General features: G+C 48.2%; 1 protein-coding gene across 1 annotated transcript in view; it reads left to right on the top strand.

Moving 5' to 3' along the window:
• Positions 1-3,508: 3,508 nt before the first annotated feature.
• The window catches only part of ASZ1 (ankyrin repeat, SAM and basic leucine zipper domain containing 1), a 71,628-nt gene continuing 58,693 nt past the window's right edge, over positions 3,509-16,443 (top strand). The window contains exons 1-4 of the mRNA XM_066589886.1: positions 3,509-3,598; positions 8,864-8,963; positions 9,531-9,653; positions 9,775-9,886. Coding sequence (XP_066445983.1) covers positions 3,509-3,598; positions 8,864-8,963; positions 9,531-9,653; positions 9,775-9,886 — 425 coding nt within the window. The remainder of the gene's footprint in view (positions 3,599-8,863; positions 8,964-9,530; positions 9,654-9,774; positions 9,887-16,443) is intronic.

Here is a 16,443-nt window from a genome sequence, read left to right as displayed (position 1 = left end):
GCAGCGGATTTTAACTCTTCTCCCGCACGCGGATCCGCACCCCATAGGGATGCATTGACCACCCGCGGGGTAGATAAATACCTGCGGATGGTCAATAAAAGTGAATTTAAAAAAATGGACATGCTCCATTTAGGTGCGGGTCTCCCGCGGGGACGGCTCCCGCAGGCTTCTATTGAAGCCTATGGAAGCCGTCCGGATTCGCAGGAGACCTAAAATAAGAATAAACTTACCCGCAGTGGTCCGGGCAGATCTTCTCTTCTTCCCGGCCGGATCTTCTTTCTTCGGCCCGGCGGATGTGCCCGGCGCATGCGCACGGCACTCCGCCAGTGTTCCGAGCACATCCGCCGGCCGAAGAAAGAAGATCCGGCCGCGAACAAGAGAAGATCTGACCGGTCTGCTTTCTCCATGGAAAATCCGTAGCGAGCCTGATTTTCCCTGTGGACATGGGGCCTAAGGGCTCATCCCCACAAGTGTTGCGGGATACGCCCGTGGATTTACGCCACGGGAGTACTACGATTAAAAATAAAAAAGTGCCTGCTGGTGATCGAGGAATTCCGCGGTCTCCATTAATGCTATATATAGAACCTAATAGCTGCGGAATTCACGTGCTAATTTCCTCTGCGGGAAACGTGGTAAAAATCCGTCCGTGGGCATTCACCCTAAGTGGGTAGATCATGTATGTAAATTTGTTTTGCAGCTGTATGCAGTGCGGTGTAGGTATGGATATAGAGCTGAACTTTTGCACTTGGGCCCCTGAACCTTTAGTTACGCCCCTGTCGTTCATGTATTTAAAGGGGTTTTCCATGGAAATACTATTGATGACCTATCATCAGGATAGGTCATCAATTGTTGATCATCTGGGGTCTGTCGCCAGGATCCCGTCCGATTAACTGAGCGGGCGCATACTGTCAGCGCGGCAAATACACAGAGGTCGGAGCAGAAGCCTCTGCGCCGACCTCTGTGTAGTGGCCAGCGCTTGTAACTGCAGGTATGTCTCCCATTGATTTCAGAGCCATGCCTGCAGTTACAAGCGCCGGCAACTAGGTCATCAGTAGTATTTCCCTGGAAAACCCCTTTAATTTGGCACATTGAGTAAACATCCACAGTGGAGGGAGTAAAAGTGAATACCTATGTGTTAGGTTGGTATCACAACTACGTTGGAACCTCCGGTCGGAAGTTTTATTGCAGATCCGGCATAAAGTACTAGAAGAAAAAACGTTGCATTTAGAGCTTTTTCTTCCGGTAAAATGACATACAGCTGAGTGGAAACCAAACTGACCGCATTGTATTCAATGGGGTCTGTTCAGCGTTGTTTGGCTTCGTCATAAGATGGACCCATTCAGCCAGGGATTCGCCTTTCTTCCTCTCCGAAGAGGAAACTGGAACCCCTGACGCAGATGTGAAAACCACCCTAAGATAGGGTATGATCATCAGGGTGTAATTAGTGAGGTCTCTCTGCTGAGAATCTCACTGTGACCCCAAGAATGGGGGGGCCTATTACACCAATCCTCCTCACTGCACCCCCTGTAGTAAGGAGATTAAATGGATCAATCGCCACGCATGCGCAGTACTGCTCCATTCCTAAGGCCTCCTTCCCACGAACGGATTTACGCCGCGTAAATTCGCGGCATAAATCCGCCGCGTTGCCCGCAGCTACTAGGTTCTATTGAACCTAATAGCTCAATGCTCACGATGCGGAATTCCACCGCGGAATTTCGCACCGTGAAATCTCCCGTCCTCACCCGCGGCATGCTCTATTTGCCGCAGGTGTACGCGCTGACGGCTTCCATTGCAGTCAATGGAAGCTGTCCGTTCACGCTATCTCCCGCTGTAACACAGCGGAAGACAGCGTGAAAACGCTTTCCCGCCTACAGCCGCCGCGTCATATGACGCGGCCGGCGCGTCACGTGACACGGCCGGCTGTGTCATGTGACGCGGTGGGCGTGTCACATGACGCAACGGCGGTGGGCGGGGAAGCGTCTTCACGCTATCTTCCGCTGGTAAGTATGGGGTCTCTGGGGGGCGCCGTAACGGGCTTCACTGCGGAATATTCCGCAGCGGAGCCCGTCACGCTCGTGTGAAGCCGGCCTAACAGCAAGGGGGGACATGGTTTCCCCGTTCTCAATGAGGGTCACAGTAATGAGACCCCCACTAATAAGACTTCTATCACCTATCCTAGCTGATAAACATGACTTCTGGTGCAAGCCCTTTATGGCCTTACTATATAGGGGGTACCCAAAAGACTTAGGACTCTTCTTCTGTTAGGTAGGGCATTACTGGTACAGGCTTCTGTTGGTAGGTGAGTATCTGCGGGACCCCTCTGGGGTGGTATGCCAGCTGACGCTGTTGGGGAAGGTTGCATGTGACTCTAGTGATAATTTTTTTCCACAACATGCAGCTGGGAGGTTTTGTTTCCTTTTCCAATGCTCAAAGTACTCGTAAAAAAAAGTCGCAAGGAGAGAGACGGAAATTCTAAGATTTCCTGTCCTCCATTTTAAGTTTTGTGACCTGCTGTTCGTACAGCTATTCACGGTCTTTCTTCAGCTCATATTACGGTTCTGCTATAAGAATGCAGCGCCGTCTTCATGGCCATTTTACAGAGGTCTCATGAGAAATAGTTCTAATTGGTCTGCCTCTAACGCAGGGTGGCTGCACACTAGCGGGTCAGACTCCGCACGCGGGATGCCGCAGCGGAATGTGGCCCCGTGCCTGGCCGGCGTCTGCACGTACTTCTATTTAATCTGTATGCGGATGGTCCGAAAGGCTCACTGTCGGAAATGAGCGGTAGATTTTTTTAAATCTTTTTTTCCCCCATGCTGTTGCTAGGCGATGACGCAGAATCCGCGACCTTTCCACAATGTTAATTGTGTAAAGGCCGTGGGTCAGAAGGCTTCCACTGACTTCGATGGAAGCCATCTGTGTGGAATCCGCAACAAAATAGAGCATTCTGCGATTTGGTTTGCAGACCTTTCGGTTGGAGAACAAATCTGCGGGCGCCCCTGTATCCCTATGGGGGGCTTGATGCCTGGGTGACCCGCACAGAAGATCCGCCTGTGGACATAAGGATATGGCTTCTGGGTCGGGGTGCAACCGCGCCCTCTGCATCCCCTATGGTTACACCCCTGCTGAGCCTATATGGCAGACTATTATCGCCATACACCCCGCAGCTAGTGAGAACAGGCTGGTAAAGTGTAAACATGGCTTCCATCTCCCTCACAGTGCAGAAGAAGGGACGTCGGGGTGCATTATTATTGCACATGTAGGATGGGGTTATCAGCCGGCCGCCATTATAACCGCCAGTCCTGTTATACTAGGAGGTGTCTGCAGGACACCCCGCACCACAGGCGCCATTACTGTAGGCCTTTCTCTACAGCGGGCGGGCACGGCGCCAACACGGCCCGCAGCCACTTCCCAGACGGGTTGCTGGAGGGCCGTAGCCGCCAGGGGGCGCAATAGTTACTTGTCTGACAGGAAAAGGAGGACAAGCAGAGGAGGACGCGGAGGGAAGATGGCGGCGAGGACGTATCATGCGGTCCCCGGGGGCGGAGAGAGCAGTGACAGTGATGAAGTGTGGGATATCGGCGACCCCCTGAGTGAGGTACACAGCTGGCTCCAGAACTTCCCGCCGCCACGGTCACTGACGGGCTGCCGTCTCCAGGTTCCTTCACACTGGCAGACATTGTGCCCAAGTTGTCCACCAACCCACTAATGCCCCTCCCGTACAGGTCCTGCTGCTCTCTGCCATGTATGCCCCTTCACAGGGTGCTAAGGCAGCCAAGTGGGTGGTAATTCCTGCCTGCAGCTGGGGGGCGCTAGGAGGAGAACAAGGCAGTTAGTATAGGCGGCCCATGTAATGATGATGGAGTAATTCTGGTAGGCCTCTGGCGTGTCTGTAGTGTCGGCCGCAGACCCTCTTGTACTGTGTCTGCGCCCGGGGACCACCATAGTGGGAGCGCGGTCCTGTGAACCAGCGCCCGCCAGTGGCACATGTCTGTATGTAACTGGTGTGGTGCGCATTGTACCCGTCAGCGCCACACACGGTTCGCCATCTATACAGTACTTCAGCCGCAAAATGGTAGTGCCATATTCCATGCATGTGACTGACCCGCGGATCGCGCGCTCACAGAATCCGCAAGTCCAGTGATGTGAGACCGGCCTAACCACTCAGATAAACACCGATCGAGACCGCGCCATTTTTGAACGCATGGTACAGGGTTTGACGGCGCTTTTTAATGCTCCCATTGTAATGGGTGAGGAGGTGCGCTAAAGAACACACAACAATAGAACGGACAGCGATGAACATCGCGGCGTTAGAAACTCCACGTTTTGAGTGCAAGTCTGCCGGGTCCCGTTGAAATCAATGGGAAGGTTGTACCATGATTAGCGCGGCGCTTGGGATGCCGCCCTAATTGTGGTAAAAAGCGGTGAGCGCGGCCTTACTGAGACGCCTTTTTTTTCATTTTTTTGTTTTACTCGTTAAAGGTCCCAAAAATTGAGTTTAATGATCTTTCCACAGGATATAGGTAATAAACGTCTGCCTGGTGGGGATGGCACTGCTGGGACCCCCTACAACGAGGAGGGCACTGAATGGAGACGGGTCCATCATGAATGGTGCCCATCCATAACTTCATTGGGACTGCCAGAGATGGCGGAGTGCTCGTACTTAGCTGAAGCAGCCAGCCCCACTGAAACGGATGGCACCATACATGATGGACCCGTCTCCATTCAGTCTCACCATAGGGGTCCCAGCGGGGCACGGGACCTCTGTTCTCAGGATTAGTGATAACAGGCAATTTGGGGCATAACTCATTAAAGGGGTTGTCCCGCGGCAGCAAGTGGGGTTATACACTTCTGTATGGCCATATTAAAGGGGTTGTCCCGCGGCAGCAAGTGGGGTTATACACTTCTGTATGGCCATATTAAAGGGGTTGTCCCGCGGCAGCAAGTGGGTCTATACACTTCTGTATGGCCATATTAATGCACTTTGTAATATACATTGTGCATTAATTATGAGCCATACAGAAGTTATCAAAAGTTTTATACTTACCTGCTCCGTTGCTGGCGTCCTCGTTCCCATGGAGCCGACTAATTTTCGCCCTCCGATGGCCAAATTAGCCGCGCTTGCGCAGTCCGGGTCTTCTGCAGTCTTCTATGGGGCCGCTCGTGTAGAATGCCGGCTCCGTGTAGCTCCGCCCCGTCACGTGCCGATTCCAGCCAATCAGGAGGCTGGAATCGGCAATGGACCGCACAGAAGCCCTGCGGTCCACGGAGACAGAGGATCCCGGCGGCCATCTTCAGCAGGTAAGTATGAAGACGCCGGACCGCCGGGATTCAGGTAAGCGCTGTGCGGGTTGTTTTTTTAACCCCTGCATCGGGGTTGTCTCGCGCCGAACGGGGGGGGGGGGTTAAAAAAAAAAAAAAACCCGTTTCGGCGCGGGACAACCCCTTTAATGCACTTTGTAATATACATCGTGCATTAAATATGAGCCATACAGAAGTTATTCACTTACCTGTTCCGTTGCTTGCGTCCCCGTCTCCATGGCTCCGTCTAATTTCAGCGTCTAATCGCCCGATTAGACGCGCTTGCGCAGAAGGGTCTTCTCCCTTCTGGTCGGTCCGGGCACGAGCGGCGTTCCTGCTCCGCCCTCTTCTACGCGTCATCGTGTAGCTCCACCCCGTCACGTGTGCTGATTCCAGCCAATCAGGAGGCTGGAATCGGCAATGGACCGCACAGAGCCCACAGTGCATCGTGGGTGAAGATCCCGGCGGCCATCTTGGAGGAAAAGAAGGAAGAAGTTGCAGAGAGGGGATTCGGGTAAGTTAAATTTTTTTTTTAATTTCAACACATCCCTTGGGTTTGTCCTGCGCTGACCGGTGGGGTCAATGGAAGCCTACGATCCGTGGCCCAGATGCAGGTGATGCTGCGTCCGGGCCACGAATCTGTGGGAAAGCAGGAGATTTAAATAAATAATAAAAAAAAAAACGCCGCATATGTGCGTGGCACGCTACCAGCGCTCCTGGAAGTATCCACCGTGCAGAAGAAAGAAGATACGGCCGCGACGGAGAACACCCGCATGGCAGCCGGACAGTTAAGAAAATGTCTTTTTAGGCCTTGTAGCCGCGGACCCGGACCAGGCTGTGTTGTAGCTAAAGGACCAGACACTCTTTAGGGATTTTACCCATGTGGCGGTTTTACCGCCCTAATTTTTTCTTTCCCTTTAGCTACCAAAATTATTTTTGCTACCTTTTTCCCCCCGTGACATATAGGACTGTTTTATATCTTTTTATTTTCCACTGACTTTTTGTTCCGTTTTCTTGGAGACAAAAAGCTTAAAAAAAAATTAGTTTTTAACATTTTATTGTTAGTTTTTTTAATTAGTATATTTACGCTAAAATAAATTATGGGAACAGGTTCCTCATTTTGTTTCAGAAGTTCTGATATGTAATATGTATGATCAGGTCCCCAAGGGGTTAATGCCCACATAAAACGAATGATAAGTGAACACATTCTTATTCTTTCAGTCGTTGGCTGTGTTCGCACTGAAAAATACTTCTTCGGTTTTGCCTGATCCAACGATTTACTGATAATTTTATGTAAAATGTCAGTCAGTGAATCGTTGGGGGACGACCTGTTGGGCATCTGTGCCTGACAGGTCGCCCCGTGTAAAGGCCATTTTAGGGCTCATTCACGCGGGCGTAAAAATTGTACAGATGATAGGAGTGTAAAGAATCTGTGGCTTACTTGCGCAAAAATCATGTGAATGGACGACTTTTCTGCAACGAAGCCCCGATCTGTATCCACAGTGAAACCGCACTGAGGAGCGACAGAAAAATGTGCTGCTGTTTGGGAGATCGCGGAAGCAGCCCTGAAGTCCCTCTGAACGGCCAGTTTTCACTTTTTTAATGTCCCGCTGTAAGCTTCTGTTAGTACCCGGCAGTGATAAAGGGAACCCCTGCCGGGGACTCCCTTCAACTCCCTGGGGGTTCCCTTCTCCGGGATGAGGGGACTCCCCGGGGATTCTTTTCATCTCCCTGGGGAGTCCCCTCATCGCCACAAAGAAGGGAAGCCCTGGGGAGTATCCTCATCCCAGCGATGAAGGGAACCTCCGGGTAATGAAGAGGGGGTCACCCGAAGTTTCCCTTTATCTTTCTCTCTCCAGTGAAGGGAAGACTCGCTGCGGGGGTGAAGGGAGTCCCCCGCCGTGGGGAATCCCTTCATCCCCACGGGGACGCAGTGCGGCAAAACTCGCCTACCTCTCTTTTCTACAGCTCCTATAGGATTCTTTGGACACTCCTGCATGTTGCGCACCAAAGATAGGTCAAGACTGATATTTTCGCGCAGCTGGGAATCTTAGTTGCTGAATTTCAGTTGCTGATGTCCTATCTTTTAGATGCAAGTTTTTGTTTTTTTTATGCGCATCCAAAATTCCTTAGTCTGGAAAACCATTGGTTGTAATAGTCACTTTTTTTTTTTGTCCATGTAAATTAACTGCACAAATCCCTTTGTGTGAATGAAAATTTAGTCTAAGATTTGCAGAATGAAGAGCACAGGTATGTTGGTATAGGTATTATTGCATCTTGAGGCCACCGGAAGTTAGTGGTTTGACAAGAGGAACGCCCCTCTCACACCCCTCAGCTCCCGACAGGGTCATGGCTGGAAGGTCGTAGTAGCACAGTGTGGCTTGATGTGTGTGTTCCCTGCAGGCTTACATTATGAGCTGTAAATGCTGCCATGTTACAGCTGTAACATGGCAGCATTAACATGTAATAATGTAAGGCGAAGAAGAAATGTTACCGTCACCCTAATGTCCCCCACTCACAGCTGCCGCCCTCATCGCTTCTGTTCCGTCGGGACTGTCAGGTCTGTGTACGTCACTTCCCGGCTGACAGATGCCACCCTCACCGCTTCTGCTCCGCCGCTGACTGTCAGGTCTGTGGATGCGGCTCCCCCACTGAAGATGCTGCCCTCACCACTTCTACTCCGCCGCTGGGACTGTGAGATTTGTGCTGCCCATTCCTCCGGTGACAGCTGGCGCCCTCAGCAATTGTGCTCCACCGACGGCAAAGGCGTCTGCGGCGTCACTGCTGCAGGCTGCTCATCCCCCCGCTGGCAATGCTGGCCAACTGTGCGCCGGGGAAAGGCGGCCGGCTGCCGCTCAGTGCTGCAGGTGACTGTCAGCTGCGTGCCGCCTCTGTGCCCACTGACGGCCGCCTTAGTGCCCTTCCAGGACCTACTGCCCAACAGGGTGCAGGGGGCGTCACCCCCCCCTGTCAATCTTGGCTCCACCAGGATACAGTAATACTGTTGGTATATAGAGGCGTACAGCAAAGTAGAGAGCTTTATGGATGAGTGATGAGTCTAACTTGTCTTGTATAGTGGACAGACAACCAGTGTAATGACTGCCATACCACAGAGACACGGGTGTAGCGGTAGGACAGAAAAATGAGCCCAGCTGCTGTGTTCAGGATAGATAGGAGAGGGGGGACGGTTTAGTACTGAGTTTCATTTTAATTGCCTCCATTCTTATAAGAGGCAGACATGCCATGGCTGCTAATTCAGTTTCCTGTTCGTTTTGTTGGTTAAACTTTTTTGATAATTTAATGAACTCTGTAGCAATAGATAAGAGGTTGATTGTTGAGGGGCAAATACAGTCCTGTCCCTTCATGGGGATACAGAAACAGATTAGTGAGAAAATAGTTGGGGAACTTGGTTTATTGGATGATTGCATCCCATAATGACCCTGCAGTTTAGTTACTACTAATAAAAGCATTGAGTTGGAAACAACACTCCCAATAGACATTTCCCTGCCCCTATCTACAGTTATATCAATGCAGTAACTATTACTGTAAACTTCATTCACAGATACCGGATACAAAGCTGGTCACTGAAAGCAGCGAAGTTTCTCTTAAGAATGCTCTCACTTCAGGAAATGTGAAATTAGTTGAAGACCTCTTAGATTCCGGTGAGATTATTATACTGTCATCTAGAAGTAAAAATGATGCTGCATTACTGGGACCGCAAACACATTTTATAATCATATTGGTTAAGTGGGTTGGCCACCTTATAATAATTACATGGAAATGATCTGAAAAATACAATTACCTTAAGGAAGAACTGTACTTTTTAAAAACGTTTGACATATCAGAGCTACATGTCCAAAGTTTTGATCAGTGGGGGTCTAGATGCCACTGAGTACTGACATGAAGGGGCAGCAGCGCTCACCCAACTCTTCTTTTGGGAACTGAATACAGATGCATAGACTTACAGACAGCCAGGCGGGCCATCTTCAGCTGCCGAGCGTAGTCGACAGGCAGCGAAGATGGCCGAAGGGGCACTGTGTGCAGGTGAGCACTGCAGCCCTTTCTCTTCAACATTCGGGTAATTGGGAGGTTGGCACCCAAATCCCAACTGATGAAAACCTTTAACATGTTGATCTGACATGTGAAAAGTTTATAAAAAGTGCAGTTACTTTTTAATTTCAATATGTGTTTTTGTGATCTGTTGCTTTTTTTTCATCTGCTTCTACTAGGAATAAGTGTTGAATGTTTTTTCCGGTTTGGCTGGACTCCCTTGATGTATGCTGCTAGTGTTGGGAATTTGGAAATGCTACGTCTTCTTCTGGATAGAGGCGCCAATGCAAACTTTGAGAGAGGTATGTATAATGACCTAAAACCTTGCTACTTGAAGTGGTTTTAACTATCTGTACTAATGATTGTGTGCCACAATTGAGGCAGGTGTAAAATATTTGTTTTGCCCTTTGTGTTCTCTGATAGATAAGTTTTCTGTACTTATGGCTGCTTGTACTGGACGAGCATCTGAGGAAAATATTGTGAAGTGTGTTGAATTGCTGCTTTCAAGAAATTCTGACCCAAATGTATGCTGCAGGTAAGGACTTGCAAGTAACAATCTAATAAACTGTAGTACCCATAAGACCGTGCTGCATACCGTTTTATTATGATGCTGATGTGTAACTTTCGGGGTATGTTCCCACGGGACAAACTTGCCGCAGATTTGTTGTGCAGATTGTAATAACTTTTCAGTTTTCTGGGTAAAAGAGCTGTTTTCTGGGGAAAAAATTGTACAGCCCCTTAAAGGGGTTATCTCACAATCCAACATTTTTGACAAAAGCCCTATTTTTATTAAAGGAATGCCACATGCCCGAATGAGCTCACTGTGTGCCTCCATTTTATGTATTTAGACTGTTACTCCTCTTGGTGAAGGTTTCTTCTCTGAACAAACAGGGCTGTCCTTTTATTCAGTCACATGACCAGAGTTTCTAATTGGGAAACTACAGCATCCAAAGGGACCCGCTTCACCTCCTGGCTGCTGGCACTTTGCACCACTAAGGGCCACTTTACACGGGATGATCTGTCGGGCCGCAGCGATATTCCTTACTGTGGTTTTACACAGGAACGAGCATTGCTCAGTAAATGGAGGTGGGTCGCGGATCTTCACAGTAAGCACAGTCATAGGTGACTGACTGCCTGTTTACACGGGTCGATGTGTCGTCCTATTTTCTGCATGCAGAAAACAAATATGACTGAGAAGTGACCGACATCTTGTTTGTTGTTCAGTCTGGGCATGCATTTATACTGATTGATAATCGATTCCCGCTGGATCAGCCCGTGTAACACTATTCTACCTGTGCACTGAAAGGGTTGATTGGAGTCTCCCCCATAGCTTTATTTACACAGTATAAGAGGTGAGGAGGCCAAAACGTATCCCGATGAGACCAGCTGAACTATACCCGGCATTTGAAATGGTTAAAGGGGTTGTCCCGCGCCGAAACGGGGTTTTTTTTTTTTTAACCCCCCCCCCCCCCCCCCCCCGTTCGGCGCGAGACAACCCCCGATGCAGGGGTTAAAAAAAACAAACGGAGAGTGCTTACCTGAATCCCGGCGGTCCGGCGTCTTCATACTTACCTGCTGAAGATGGCCGCCGGGGTCTGCTTCCTCCGTGGACCGCAGCTCTTCTGTGCGGTCCATTGCCGATTCCAGCCTCCTGATTGGCTGGAATCGGCACGTGACGGGGCGGAGCTACACGGAGCCCCATTGAGAAGAGAAGAAGGCCCGGACTGCGCAAGCGCGGCTAATTTGGCCATCGGAGGGCGAAAATTAGTCGGCTCCATGGGAACGAGGACGCCAGCAACGGAGCAGGTAAGTATAAAACTTTTTATAACTTCTGTATGGCTCATAATTAATGCACAATGTACATTACAAAGTGCATTAATATGGCCATACAGAAGTGTATAGACCCACTTGCTGCCGCGGGACAACCCCTTTAACCAATTCCTAAGTGGAGAGAAATGGACCAAATGCAACCAGACAATTTTTGGTGAGCGTTTGCTTTTACAAAGTTCACAATACAGTTAAAATGATGTTATCTTTATTCTGTGGGTTAATACGATTACAGTAATACCAGATTAACCGTATATACACTAGTATTAGCTGACCAGAGTATAAGCCGAGTCAATAAGTTTTACCACAAAAAACTGGTAAAACTTACTGACTCGCGTATAAGCCGAGCTATACTTGAGTATATACTAGGTAAAAAAAACCAAAGCTCCATACTTATCTACCACCCGGCGTCTGTGCAGAAAGCTGCTTGAATTTGTATTCCACCGGCAGTGCAGCAAGCTGCTTGAATTCTCCCCGCTGTCACATGCACTGTATGTAACGGGCTCAGCTACTGTGCCTGCTACATACACATATCCAGTATGTGCCATACATGTACGGCACACGTCTGAAAAGGGGAAATAAGAAGGCAAGCTAACCATAACATTTTGCCTAGTGATTTTGCTGATGGTGCTTATTTTTTATGTTAACTTCATACTGGCAAACTACGACCCGCTATCGTGCTCACCAGCATGCGATATCCCTGCTGTTTCTAGGCGTTTTAATATGAAAAACGCTTCATCACTAGAGGGAAGCCACGGTGGAGGAATGCAGAGTTTTTCCTATTGTTTTCAATGGTGTGAAACCTTGCATCGCACCGCTTGTACCTAGCATGCGGTGCGATACTGAAAACAATGTGTGATGGGAGGGCACGCCCCGAAGAAGAAGAACGGGGTTCGTGTTTGTGCGCCGTTTGTGTATCTCACAACGCACAAATCTCGTGCGAGGGTGAAATCGGCCTCAGCGTATATTTGCATGTGGTGGGGTCATTGGAGACATTTCTACAACTGTCCTTTTCATCTGAATGAAGCTTTACTGTCAAAACAGCCCAGTTTGGATGGAACTGAATTTCTACAACAAATTCACCACGAATGGATTTCCGCCGCGTAATTCGTAATTCTATTGAACCTAATAGCTCAGTGCTCACAGTGCGGAATTCCACCGCAGAATTCCGCACCGTGAATTCAACCGTCCTCACCCGCAACATGCTCTATTTGCCGCTGGTGTACGCTCGGACGGCTTCTATTGCAGTCAATGGAAGCCGTCCGTTCATGCTATCTTCCGCTGTAGCACAGCGGAAGATACCGTGAAAACGCTTCCCTGCTGCCGCGTCATGTGACGCGGTGGGCGTGTCACATGGCGCGGCGGAGGTGGGCGGGGAAGCGTCATGCGGGAGCGAGGACGCCGGATCCGCAGGTAAGTATGGGGTCTCCTGGGGGGCGCCGTGATGGGCTCCACCGCGGAATTTCGCAGCGGAGCCCGTCACGGCCGTGTGCAGCCGGCCTTAGCGCTTAAATTTGGTTATATTTGTTTAGGAGTGTATATACAGTGTGTGTATAAATAAATTACTCAAATTTAATATGTCCCTTCTGTTCATCATCTGTCCTTAAACTGGGAATATTGTCAGGTGGTTTCTGTAGTCGCAGCAATATTTTAATAGGGAAATGCTGCAAACTTTTCTCATTTATTTTTTCAACCAAATGTCGGCTTCGGTCCTGCAGAGACAAACCCTAATTACTTGCACGGTGTTTACCTCCAGTAAACTTCCCTTGTTTGTTTATGTTGGTTTGCACATGACTTTAGGAACACTAGATCATATCTTCCTTTCTTCTGTTTGCATATTACTGTTTTCAGTGGTCTACCTTATGAGTCTTAACATTGCAAACATCAAAGATTCAGTCTAAACACCCACATTTTATACGGGTTCTACCTTAGGGCAGTCTCACATGAGTATAACTTCATTGCGTATTATGTGCACAATATGTATGCGTAATATGTGGTGAATAGATCAATGACAGTACATTGATTTTCATTGATACATTCAGATTTGCGCATATTCATTCTCTGTGGGTGCATATGAAAATGCTGTACACACGCAATTACATCACGTATGCATGGCGTTTATACATGTTATTGGGAAACAAAATAAGGGAAGTAAAAAGAAGAAAGCGGGAAGCCAGTGCATGATGGTGTGTGAGATATGCTGTCATGTACAGGCATACGCAGTCACAATCATGGTAATCTCAGGTCCACACGCCGGTAAACCCTGTGATTTATAAGAATTTAGGCCTGTGTTGAAAGTGTCAAAAGTTGTTATAGATTTATATTCCCAAATTCTTCTATGGCTTTGTGACTTGAAATTGCCTTTTAATATGGTGACTTTCATATGTTCTATGTTGTGTCCGTGACTAGAAAGGTGCTTGGCCACAGGTAGTTCTATCTTTGTTTGTTTACTTGTGTGGCGATGAGACCTCATCCTTGCTTTCAGTTTTTGTCGTGTTTCTCTAACATAAAGGCCTCAACAGGACATTCACTGCACAGGATCAGGTACACAACATTGGACGTGGAACATGTGGGATCTTATACTCCTGCTGTTTGGGATTTTTATCCTGTCTATAGTCCGTACATGTGAGCAGGTCTTGCAGCTCCGTACATTGCAGGGATAAGTTCCTTTTTGTGTGTCAGAGGACAATGCACTCCTGATTTTAAAGTTCCTCAAATTTGGATGTTGCCTGTAACACACAAGGCGAGGGTCCGGGAATATGGTTTTCAGATGGTCATCCTTGTGTAGGGTATGATGGAGTTTCTTTGCGGTTTTCCTTAGTACCTCTAGCTGTGAATTGTAGATCACTACTAAAGGTACACGATTGTTTCCTTCCATCTTTGTGTATTGGAGTAGTAGCGAACTCCTGGCATCATGGTGCCCAGGATGTTGGTGCTGATGCCAGGAGTTCGGAATGTGTCGCTTCGGCCTCCGATTTGACTACAGCAGTGACCTAACTTCCAGTAGCCATCGACAACTGGGCAGGGGGAGCCACTCAGCTGGGTCCTGGGGAGTCGAAGACAGGTGAGCATACAGTCTTTTAATTGCACAACCCCATTAATGATTTACAGCTTGTTCCTGCAGCTGCCAGCAAGGGTTGAGTCCAGATTATTACTGTGATTAACTGTTTTGTAGCTATTGCACTGCATACTGAGAAAACTGCCAATCGCAGGGGGGTAGCAGCACCTCACGAATAATCTGGGACTAATCTCTTACAGGGAGCAGCAGATAAGTGACTTGTGTATCTGTCACTACGCTTTGCTGCCATCTGTTACATCACTAGGAATCAAATATGAAGCCCTTCTCAAACTGTTTTAGTTTCTGGGTGTTAGGGTGCGTTCAGACGAGCGTGTTTTGGTGCGTACTTAGGTGCGTACATACGTCCGCACCTAGGTACGAGCAAAAGCACGCGTGAACACAGCTGCGTGCTTGTTGTCAATGGAGCCGCGGCTGCTGCCGGCGGCTCCACTGAAAACAATGCTCTGCCGGTCCCCTGCATTCTTTTCCAGGGAAGAGCTTTACATATAAGCCCTTCCCTGAAAAAGAAACATTTTAGTGCAAAACAAAAAAAGAATAAAAAAAAACTTACCTGTCCGCCACTGCTGTGACCCCCGCGGGCATGAAGAACACATCTGCCGCATGCGGCAGATGTATCCTTCACCCCCGCGACTTAAAAGAATTCCCTGCTGCTACATCTGCCACATCTGTGGCAGATGCAGCAAAAGGAATTCTTCAATTCTCAACCGCAGCTGTCACACATGACAGCTGTGGTAGAGAATCCTGCTGCCGGCATCCTGTCAATGGCTTTTCAGGGAAGGGCTTCATAAGCCCTTCCCTGAAAAGCCATTGAAAATAGTGCAAAAAATAAAAAAAAAACAATTCTCACCTCCCTTCAGCTGCCGGGGCTCAGCCGCGACTTCTAGCGCTGTCCCAGGCTCTGTAGTTCTGAGCTATCAGCAGCCGGGGATTTAAAATCCCCACCTGCTGGTAGCTCTGATTGTGGTTGGCTGAATTGCTTCAGCCAATCACAATCAGAGCTACCAGCAGGAGGGGATTTTAAATCCCCAGCTGCTGATAGCTCAGCAGTGCTACAGAGCCGGTGACAGTGGCAGAAGTCCCCGCTGAGCCCCGGCAGCTGTAAGTGGCTTTGCAGGGAAGGGCTTCATAAGCCCTTCCCTGAAAAGCCTTTTAAAATAGTAAAAAAAAATAGGTACTCACCTCCCTTCAGCTGCCGGGGCACCATTGAAAACAATGCGGGCAGTCCCTATGGTGCACGCATGTCCTATCTTTGCAGGCACGCTCCTATGGGAGCTGGAAAAAAAAAAGGGGGAATGGAAGGGAGTTTACCTGAGTCCGGCGCTCAGAAAAGAAGACAAGAATTACACTGCTGTGTATTTTTCCTGCGATACACTTGTGTGAATGGGTGAGAAAACGATAATTAAGCTTGGGACTTGATCACGTATTCTTACTCAACACAATTTTAAGTTGGTGTATGGCCAGCATAAAAAAAGCATACTCTCGTGTGAATGAGCCCTGAACCTGTATAAGTGTGTATTAATAAATAAAATTAAATTCTTTAGTGACAAAACCTTAAAAAATCCAACCTATCTTATTTGACACATTACATCCTACTGTGGCCCATTAACCCCTTAGTAACGGAGCTTTTTTGTTTTTTTCCATTCTTGTTTCCCCCCCCCCTTTAAAAAAATTGTGACTCCTTTATTTATCCATCGACGTTGCTGTGTGAAGGCTTGTTTTTCGCGGGACGAGTTGTATTTTTCAATGGAACTATCTAACATGCCTAATAGATTTAGTTGAACAAGGGCTTCTTTTTTTGCGGGATGTCCTGTAGTTTGCATTGGTATCATTTTGGAATGCATACGACTTTTTGATCGCTTTTCATTGCATTGTTTCTTGGAGACAAAGTGACCAAAAAAGCGCATTTTTGGCGTCTTTATTAAAAAAATTTGGGGGGGGACGATGTTCACCTAGCGAGGTAAATAATGCATTACTATGATAGATATAACTTTTATGGACACAGTGATACCAAATAGATTATTTAGTAATATGGCAAAAAAAGGGTGGTTTAAACTTCTATAACTTTTTTTTTTTTTTTTTAATAATTAGTAAAACTTTGGGGTTTTTTTTTTGTTTTTTTTAAAGTCCCTTCTAGGGGACTACAACTTGCGATGCTTTGATCGCTCCTGCAGTATGATGTCATACTA

The sequence above is a fragment of the Eleutherodactylus coqui genome, chromosome 2 (assembly GCF_035609145.1).
Source record: "Eleutherodactylus coqui strain aEleCoq1 chromosome 2, aEleCoq1.hap1, whole genome shotgun sequence".
Classification (NCBI taxonomy): domain Eukaryota; kingdom Metazoa; phylum Chordata; class Amphibia; order Anura; family Eleutherodactylidae; genus Eleutherodactylus; species Eleutherodactylus coqui.
The sequence above is the reverse complement of the archived record's forward strand: the minus strand, read 5'-3'. Positions and strand labels throughout refer to the sequence as shown.